The sequence below is a fragment of the Rhipicephalus sanguineus genome, chromosome 1, assembly GCF_013339695.2.
Source record: "Rhipicephalus sanguineus isolate Rsan-2018 chromosome 1, BIME_Rsan_1.4, whole genome shotgun sequence".
In the NCBI taxonomy this organism is placed as follows: domain Eukaryota; kingdom Metazoa; phylum Arthropoda; class Arachnida; order Ixodida; family Ixodidae; genus Rhipicephalus; species Rhipicephalus sanguineus.
The window spans coordinates 160,879,966-160,890,355 of record NC_051176.1 but is presented as its reverse complement, the minus strand read 5'-3'; the positions used below and the strand labels follow the sequence as shown (position 1 = coordinate 160,890,355).

The following is a 10,390-nucleotide window of genomic DNA, read 5'->3' as shown; positions in this document are numbered from 1 at the left end:
AACTCGCGCGCTGGGCACTGGTCAGACCGCCTTCTGCATTTCTAGACGCCGCTACACTCTTATTAAAATTTCCATCCCCTTTAGCGTCGGAAATTGGCTGGCAGCGTCGGCGGCCATAGTGAACCATCCTTAGCTCATGCATGAGTTGATGCCGTTGGGTTGCTTTCGCTCGCTTGCAAACCTGGCTACAACGTACAGGTTATCGTGAAGTAGCCGCGCCATACAAGCCGCAGTTTGTTTTACAGCCCGCTGACAGCTGCCAAGAATGAGCTCACCACTTAATATGTAATTCGTAATGGCCGCTCCTGTCGCTCTCTCGCAGCGTTCTGCTTGATAAGCTTTTGCACCTATTTGGCATGTTTGAGAGCTGGTGCGAGACGAACAGGTCAGAGATGACTCCTCTGGGTGCACTCTTCGGCCGCACCGTTCGTCGTAGGTGCGGCTAAGCTAGCCGGGACTTCGCAGAGGCCGGAGCCGGTATGCTGATCCACCGCCTTGGGGACCACCACGGTCAGGCCTGAGGCGGCAACAGGAGAGCCTCGGCGCGGGTTTCCGATGCCTCCCAGCAGCGTACGCTCAAGCGTCGCCACGGGAGCTTCGCAGAACAGGTACAGCAGGTAGGCACACAGGTACGACGCCATCACCACCGCCAGGTAGTTCATCGTCTTTAGAAAGGAGTGTTGGTGAGGATTGACATCAACGGGGTGAAACACACACACACACACACACACACACACACACACACACACACACACACACACACACACACACACACACACACACACACACACACACACACACACACACACACACACACACACACACACACATATATATATTATATATATATATATATATATATATATATATATATATATATATAGCTCTGGAAGCACTGTCCAGTTTATCATTTTGTTCGAAAGTCAATGGAGGTCGATGATTGTACACCTTAAGGTAGATTTCGTACATGACTGCAAGACGCGCGGCCTCCCGCACGGGTTAGCACTCAGTGTGCCCTCTATCCTGCGCGTCTCAACAGATCACCATGAAATATCACACCTTGACAATGTAGGTGTAGGCGACTCTCTCCCGGCTGGTCATCACTTGCGCCATCAAAATGACCACGTGTGACAGGAACGCTCCATACGACAGCCGGCTCAGGGGCACCAGCGCTGGCCACGACAGCAACGACATCACGATGCCTGCACAAGGCGAACTTGGAAGTGAATGGACTCACATATGCGTGCCTAATCAGAAATCCTGATTCGTCATCGACGATAGCCGTTTTTACCGAGAATGAAGCTCGTACTTTTAATTTCTTTTTTTTTTTGTAGGTACGTCGAAACCAATGAAATCGAGCAGCTGAGAAGTTTGCAACTACACCTTCGCACAACAACGAAGACTAGAAAAAAAAAAAAAGGTTTTCTGCAGGAGAACTAATAACATGGCATCTCGCCTCGTATACAGCCGACCCTACAGAACTTGATCTTGTTTACTCCGTCATTTGATGAACAACCTGCAGTGTTCACAACTTTTGTTCGTTCCCTGTAAGAACACACCTTACCAGTCGTTGGCATCACTATACGTTAGTGGAGAGTGTCCAAGCAGTTCAATGTAGTTGAACCCGTTCCAAGTTTACCCAGCCGCTATCATACTCCATGTATCATATAAAAGAAAGGAGCTCCTAATTTTTTACAGTTCACATGAGGTAATCCTGAATGCTCATGAATCCTAAACTATGTTATCATAACGCAGCTTTGCGGCTCTTGCTATTCATTTTCTGTCATTCCACTTGCTGCGTCTCGATTATCCCAATAAAGGTAAGGCACAGAATCTTAACACCGTTGCGTAATCACACTTGAATAACCTACCCGCATATACAGAGCCCCATGTCAAACGAGGTGAGGTACGTTAACAATGTCTGCGGTGGTAGCCTAGTGGCTATGGCGTTGTGCTGCTGAGCTCGATGCCGCGACTGCCTCATTTTGATTCAGGCCAAATGAAAAAGTGCTTGTGTACTTAAATTCAGGGGCAAATCAAAGAACACCAGGTGACGAAAATTAATCCGGAGCGCGCCACTGCGGAGTGCCTCACAATGAAATTGCGCCGCAAGTGCACTGGGCGCATCTGTTCCGACACAGCACTATATTGCAATCGTGAAGAAGTCTGGCGTAACCTAAATATATGAAGAAGTATCCATCACCACGTGTACCTTCATTATTTCAGAAACATACTGAACACTCATTGACAGGATCGTTCGCGGGGATCGCGCATTCTGAACGAGCGCAATGAACATCTGTGACAGTGTTCATGTGATCGGTGTCTGTCTACTTTCTTCTTTCGGCCTCTCCGTCCCAAGTGACTCCACTGCTCCCTTTGTAGGGTTGCGAAGAAAATTTTATATCCGTTCTTCCCCCCTCTCTCTATATATTGCAGACGTACAATTATTCTCGTAGGAACTCTTTCATTTCCTAAAGGCGAAACGCAGAATACGTAAATAGTATGTGCTTTATAACCACGCGATCAAAATTAATCCACGGTTATTGCTGCAAAGACAGCGTTCGCAATGTAGAGTCGTGAGATAGCCCTGCTCCCGAGACGACTGCGTGTGCGTACGTACCTCCGCGGCCCGTGGCGCAGGCGAGCACAAGCCAGGCGACGCCAAGTGTCCAGGCGACACGATGGAGGGCGGCGAAGAGCAAGCACTCGGGTCGCTCGATGGAGTACGTGTGGTCCGTGTACCACTTGTGTGGCGCGAACACAATGGCCAGGTTGCACGCGGTCGCAGCGCACCAGCACAGTGCCTGCACAGGCTGCGGTCCGGTGGCGCAGCCACGCGGCTTGTATTAGTGGCTGAAAGGGGCTTCGCTTCAGAGTTGCTTTCTTGATGAAGTTTTTTCGCTAGCCTCCGAAGTAGGTAACTCACTTTTGAGATGGGCTATTCGCGCCACACTACAGACTGGATCCATATTGAAGAGATAGAATATGCGTAGTCGATCCAACGTTTTCAGTACACGTGCTTGAGGGCCTGCTTGTTTAAGATACTGTAAGGATTAACATACCCCGGCTGGCAATGGTAATTTATTCAAGACTAGAAGAACAGCTCTGCCGGGTGTAGACTACCCTAGTTTTCCATAACATACACATGACCACTACAGTTTATTGGTACGATGACCACACTTCATTACTCTCCTAAAGTGCGCTTACGTAGCGGAAGGAGCGAGAAAGCGGATAATGAGGAGTGCTGATTAAAACAAAGCAGAGATGGAGCGCACCACTGATGGACTTATGCACCCGTGCGTCAAGTTGCGTGTTCAAGGATTCGGATTATGGCGCTGAAAGTTCAAGAGAACGCCCTAAGGCACCGGCTGATTACCGAGTGTTGTCAAGGACAAAGCGAACAGCTGCATCTTGGCGCGTTGTGGGAAAGGAAGAAAGTGTTGCAGTGTGTCGTTCATGCCACTAAGATCGCAACTATTAAGCCTACAGGCTTGAGGGGAGGGAACTGATTGGTCAGGCGCCCCCGAGGGAAGCCGTCACGTGGGGCGAGAAGTAGCAGTCTGTTGTGAAACTCTTCAAGGACAATGGGTTGAAGATATAAGACGCGAACAAGGACATGGGTATTCTTTGTCTTTCCGAGTGCGTCTTACTGCGCCATAACGAAGCAAGCAGTTCTGCAGAATTTCGCATGTGAATAGAACTGTGACAAGGGTAATAAAAGATCCGGCAAAACTGTGTGGCTGGCACAAACGCATATCCTAAGCGTATTTTTGACGGCAAGAAAACACGCGAACTGGAAGTTACTTTCAGGTCCATTGTAAGTGACAAGAAACCGCAGCAACAAAGTGTCAGCGCTTGTTCCTAGAAAAGTGGAATGTAAGGTTACTGGTTCTTTCCATACGAAGAATCCCGACGAGATGGCTGAGCTCTTGCAGAGCAACCAGTGGGCAAGCTTTGATTTTTCAGTGGTCAATAAGAATTTATGTCAGTGTTTCCCACGACGGCCTATTCGAGTCAGTGCGATTTCGTGTCAATGATTACGGGAGTCTAGATTTTCAGGATTCCATAGGCAGGCGTGAGCTTCATTTTTTTAGAACCTGCTATCCCTCAGCAGGGAAGAAGTGCCATGACATAATGCGCTCCTGTTGTTGGGCATAACCTGCTTATAGGAGAGAAGACACGGAATAGAGGCATACAACACAGCCGCTGTTTCCCTATAATTAATAGAATAAGACTAAGCTCGCTTTGTGAGAAAAGAGAAAAGTTTTCTAAATACATTTCCTGTTTGTAATAGCATATTCGCTGTTTCGGTGCGTGGATTGTGAGAACGGAGTAACAAAGAGGGCTCTGTCAGAATGTTTTCAACAATGCGACGGTGTTGCCGGATCCCCAAAGTGAGAAATCAGTGGGTGGTGTATCGATGTTCGAGATTTTCAGTGACATTTAGCGCCTCTACATCGTTTTTGTCCTTCACGCTCCAAATACGAAGGCACCTTCCTTACGTCGAGGACGAAGGCTTCAAGGATGATGGTCATATCTTGAGAAACACGTGTGCCGCGACGTGCTTTACCATACAACGCGGTCATGGTTCAGTTTGCAGATCTGCCTTAACCTCATTGCCGTTAATTAGTTTCTTTTTCCTTCTTTTTTTTTGAGAGAGGTAATTCCTGGAAGGAAAGCTCTCTCTCGTTAAGAAAATAATAATAGTCAGGATTATATATGTTTAGAACGACACAGCCGTCTGCTTTCGAGGTCATAATTATTGTGCACGTCATACCTGTGTCTAGGGCATATTTTTATGCAGCACTATAAGAGCTGGCTCTGTAATCGGTCATGTGTTCGGGCTCTGTAATCGGTTGTACTGAACGACTCTAGGCTTCTCAGTTTAGTCATATCGTACAGCTGGTCAGGACACTATGCCTTGACAAAGATTTAGAGTACGCGGTGCATCATAACAAAAAGAAGCGAAATATGGCCTGCATCACAACAACAACGAAAGAAGAAGGTTTGGCAACCCGAAAAACGTAGAAAAAACATTTCGCGGCAAGCATTGAACAACTAGAAGAGAAGGTGGTGTAATAATAAACGACGTAATGGTTAGGAACACTCACAGCTGTCTTAAATTTTCTACTCGGGACAACTTTAACGATTGAGAATTTCGTATAAGCTACCAAAAAAGTGGTCATTTTACATGCGAAGCATTTCTTAGCAAACCTAAGGCACTTTAAGCGTTTCTATCTGCGCTTTCTATCTAGCCGCCTACGTCTGGGTGCTCTCGTGATCGCCGCCTTAACTTGATGTCGACCAAGATTGGCATGGGGGGGTAAGAGAGTTCGGCGAATATGACTGTCTTGTCATGAAATGAGTAACGTGATAATACTGTCGTACACGTCGTCAAACCCTTTCCTCCAGACACGTGTGGCACAAACCAGTTTACCACGGGCCGCTGTATACGGGTATGCGCCACAGGTGATTGACAGTTTATGTCTACCCAGGAGCGGCAATAACAGACATTGGTAATTTAAATGCGAGAGCTTTAAGAAAAACCGACATCGGGCACCGTTGACCTGACGAACGCAAAGAAAAAAAATTAGGGGCCGAGCAGGAATCGAACCCAAGCATTCAGCGTGGCAGTCAGGTATTCTACCACAGAGCCACGCAAGGTTTATAAACAGGTTTGGAAAAACAGCCTATGCAGGCGTAATGTCGGTGCAACGTCAAGTGTGGTTGTGATGCTGGCTATCTAATTTTACAAGAAAGCAATAAACCCTACATATGTACTCCTACGATACAGGCGTCATATGAGATTAACGTATGTGGTTCCAGTGTTGGCTCCGCTTTTATAGCAGTGTAATAAACATTACATTTTTATTTCTATGATTCAGCAAGCTATATTCAAGCGTTGCTCGACCCCGGAGGAATACGCTAACGAAAGTTACGTATGATATTCAAATCATCGCACCGTAAGGTGCACTTCGTTTGTATCATACTATAACGTATGTGCTCCAACGCGAGTGCTGACGTTACTCCAGACCATGAATTCCCATTTAAACGCCAGTGTTGTTGACGTGCCTGGTAAGCTGACGATGTGCCCACAACTACTATACTTACAAAACACGTCGGTCCACCCCCTAACGCTTGTGTCAAAACCAAAATATGCAGTCACAGAGCTACTCGCTGACTGCTTCGCATGAAACCGATTCCCACAAGGCGTGGTGGGACCTGCCGGATTTTTTTCTTTATAGTTATCAACTGTAGGTGTGACGCCTATAGCATCTTTTCTGTCCTTTTAATCTTATTTGAGTACGCAACTTGCCGGATAGCTGTTCTCGCCTGCATACTACAGTGTGACGGATGTTGTGCGACAGCAGTTGGTGCACCTGTAGCCACCTATATGCATGGAAACAGGAAGCGCGAAGAAACCAAGTGATGTTTCTGCATCTTAGCTGTGCATCTTGTTCTCCGGCTAGCGTGCATGTAGAGCGACGGTACTAAGCTGGGATGATTCATGGAGCAAAGAAAGCTGATGCGTACACCATCGAAACTTCGGTTATATAACAACGACTGTTGAAACCTTTCCTGCTAGACAGCGCCAACCATACATTGCAGAGCTGTATGCAGTAGTGTAATTAGCATCGTTCTGGTTTTCCTATTATACACCCTGGCGAAAATATGCTGAGCTTGACGCAAGAAAGGTACAGTTCGGATTTAAATAATGTGCTTGGAGATAGAGTTCGTGCTCAAGCTCAAAAAGTGCTTACAACTGCAGCACAAGCTCCGCCCAGGGAGTCGCTAAGTTTGCACCTTGAAGCTCAATTTCATTGGTTCCTCTATCTCGAAATGAAAAATGAGGTGCAATTAAAACGTTGTCAAATACACCAATGAGGGAGGTTTGCGTTATTTGATTGTTCGGTGGTTATATCAGAGGCATTTTGGGAGAAGCTATTTTAACAAACGTCGTCAACTACACACGGAGTTGGAGGATGAAATCTATCAACGAACACTTGCACTTTTTGTCAACTTCGGCTGGGTGTTTCCCATAAAAGCAACTTTCTATTCAAAATTGCGGGCCTACAGTCGTCGTACCTCTGTGGCGAGTCGAGGACTTGTGTGCGGTTACAGGTCAATTTTGTGACGCGCATAGGCTCGTTGTTCATTGTAGCGCTTCATTTGGCAGACTCATGACTTCTTGCAAGTGCCGCACGCTGCCATGTAGCTCGTTGCTGTTTACATCATGATCACCATCGTCGTCTCCTTCTTCCTCGCTAACCACCACCGTCGCCAAAAGGAACAACTGCTGCTTTTATGTTGCCATGGTCTTATATGGAGCAGCAGCCGCTGCGGCTGCTGCTCAATATAAGACATTTTCAAGCGAACCTTGTATTCACTGACCTGTGTAGCTGGTGATGGTGGGGTTCCAAAAAAACCTTCTCACCCACAGCAGGCGCACTCCAAATAAATAATAAATAAAACAAAATAAATCTTCTTTTTGGGTCTGGGGTTTGAACTCGCGTTCAGACCCCACACCAGAAAAAGAAAGAAAGAAAGAAAGAAAGAAAGAAAGAAAGAAAGAAAGAAAGAAAGAAAGAAAGAAAGAAAGAAAGAAAGAAAGAAAGAAAGAAAGAAAGAAAGAAAGAAAGAAAGAAAGAAAGAGAAGCAGCATGTCAGGCGCCAAGCTTCGCTTGCCCGCATGTCCCCAATTGGGGGAAGGGCTCCTGAATTTATTTCCACTAACTATTTGGCCTTCGTAGACGCAACAGTCGGATTGTGCATTTGAGCTGTGTTGCATCTTTCAACTCAATAGCTCAAGCTTGTCAAAAATAAAAAAAAAGATGAAAAAAAAACATTCATCCAGTTTTATGCGACTCCGTACAATTATTACACATAGCTCAAGCGAAGATGCCACCTTCGCCTGCCAAAGATAATCATGCTCACTGGCCATAATTTTGTTACGCGCTGTTGATGCAGTCCATTTTCTCCGCTGAGTCCCCGCCAGTCTAATGAAACCGTCTATTTAAATATTTCCAATCCTTAAAGATATTAGAGGTATACACAAAGCAATAACGAAGGTACTAAAGCATACTACCCTGTTGACGCAAAAATTTTCAAGACTGCAGTTTGTTTTGTTCCTTAATAGAGTACGTAACCAAACATTTGCAACTTTCAAACAACGGCGTATGGGAGCGTTACACCAAAGTATATGGGCGTACATGAACGTGTAACACCCCAAAATAGGGGCAGTATGCTGCTCATTAACGGGGTATCAAAAAGAAAAACATACTTGAGAATGGAACTTCACTGCGAAAGATATGTATTTGAAGTAAACAAAAATGAAAATGTAGTTCAAATGAAACAAAAAATAATAAAGAACTTCAAAAACAGCCATCAACTCTCACTTTTCGGTCACCTAGGAGCGTCACAGAAGCGTCATAGCAGCTTCTAATGAAGAGCCAGGATGACACGAATTCAAACCAAATCAAACCAAAGTTGAATAAATAGAAGTAACTATAGATCAGTTATAAGTGCATCATAGTAACGTTACTGCTTTAGAACCAAACGGTCAAGAAATAAAAGCAGAGAGAGAGAGAGCTGAAGAAAAGACAGGGAGGTTAACGAGAGGAAATCGCCGGTTGGCTACCCTGTAGTTGGGAAGGGGAAAGTCAGAATCGCAAGAGGATAAATAAGGCGACAAAAAAGTACTATTCTTAGAATAAATTTATTACTTATAAAAAAAACCATAATAAAGCAGCTTTAAGATGAAAAGCCACACATTCAAGTGTTTATGAAGTACATATAGGGCGTGTTATTTCTTTTCTCGGCAGATAATAATCACGGTTTAATGACTCGACTTACTAAAAGAAATGTTAAGGTCGCTTATACATCTGAAAATAACTTAATGAAATGTGTTTCCTAATTCGCACCTTGGCTATACGTGACTTGTCCATCTCAAAGCGGCTACAACTACTCACGGAAAGGAGCTAGAGGTGCCGCAAGGCTGAAAGATGCGATGACTATGTAACGGTCACTGGGTTCATCTTGTGCAACGCGGAGTGATAGGTACACCTAGAATAGGCATTCTCAGGAGTACACCCTCTGCGCCGGCTACTCAGAAATTAGTTAATTATTACGGCGAAAGCCTTAGATGCCTCATCAAACACGAAAATTGACCGTCGGCGGCGGCGGCGTCAACGCGAGTGAAGCGAAAAATCACCATCACGTGATTACGTCACCATAAGATGTCACAGGTCGCCAAAATTTGTGGCGTCATCAGGACGTCACCATGAAGTTGTCACATGACGCCATCATTTAGTTAAAGGTGGGCCGATCCCGGAGGCACTGCAAGACCCAGTGAGGTGCAGAAAGCTTGCAGTGCCTGCGATCTCAGAGGCATAGCTACACCACGTAAGGTGCAGAAAGTTTTCCGTGGCTCCCGGGGGAAGGAGGGGGGGGGGAGGGAGGAAAATCAGTAAAATCGACTGAGAAGAAAAAGAACATGGATTTCGCCTTCGAGTCGTCTTAGGCGAATGCATAAGGGGCCATATGAATTTTAATGAATTAATTATCAAGGCACTTGTTAGAAAAACTTATAAACACACTTATAATAAGGTTTGTGATCAGGATCTGTTTACCTTAGAGAGCTTCATCTTCGGGGCGACGTAGATGTAGTAGCCCAGCAGAACGCCGATACAGAAGGAGCCGACGTGAGCGAATGGCTTGAAGTAGATTTGGTTAGCAGTTCCAATGGTGTAACTGCGCGCAATGGCGACAATTTGTAAATACGGATTTGTTATTTATTTGCTTCCCCGTTTTTCTCTCCTCTCGGTTCTGCTTCGTTATTCGTAAGCGAGGGCTTCGAGTTCGTGCATATCACTCGCTGTTTTTTTCTTCTCTCTCTTTTTCTTAACGCGCACCGATCGGGACGGTTAGAACACTTTTAAACTTATATTAGAATCCTTGGCACACACGATAGCAAATAATGTCTACTCTGCAGCCTTGTCGAATATGGCACTCTTCATATTTGTACGCACTCATGCCAAGGATTGGCTTAACATAATATTCAAGCTTAGAATTAGGGTACAAGCGTACCATGCGTCCACTAAAGCACATATTTACGCGTTAGCCAGCTGGTGCTCCGTGACTAAGCAAATCCAAACATATTATTGGCCACAGATCTACGCGTTTGGTTGGACATGGTATTATAAAAAAAAGTGTATTATAAAGAATAACCGTGCTAACCTGACATCCGTGTGGGTGAAGATCACAGTGGGCTGATAGTTGTTTAAATAACTTACTACACCAGTGTAAGCGGACGACACTACCGTCAGCAAGGCTGCCAATAGTGCTCCTAGATACGGTCGTCTGGAATAAAAAGAAAAAATTATAGGAAGTA

At 45.4% G+C, this 10,390-nt stretch overlaps 1 protein-coding gene across 1 annotated transcript in view; it reads right to left on the bottom strand.

Moving 5' to 3' along the window:
* Window positions 1-296: 296 nt before the first annotated feature.
* LOC119401286 (nose resistant to fluoxetine protein 6) overlaps window positions 297-10,390 on the bottom strand; it is a 61,096-nt gene continuing 51,002 nt past the window's right edge. The window contains exons 11-15 of the mRNA XM_037667979.2: window positions 10,237-10,359; window positions 9,630-9,750; window positions 2,621-2,813; window positions 1,060-1,202; window positions 297-665 (exon numbers count right to left, since the gene is read on the bottom strand). Coding sequence (XP_037523907.2) covers window positions 387-665; window positions 1,060-1,202; window positions 2,621-2,813; window positions 9,630-9,750; window positions 10,237-10,359 — 859 coding nt within the window. The 3' untranslated portion in view covers window positions 297-386. The remainder of the gene's footprint in view (window positions 666-1,059; window positions 1,203-2,620; window positions 2,814-9,629; window positions 9,751-10,236; window positions 10,360-10,390) is intronic.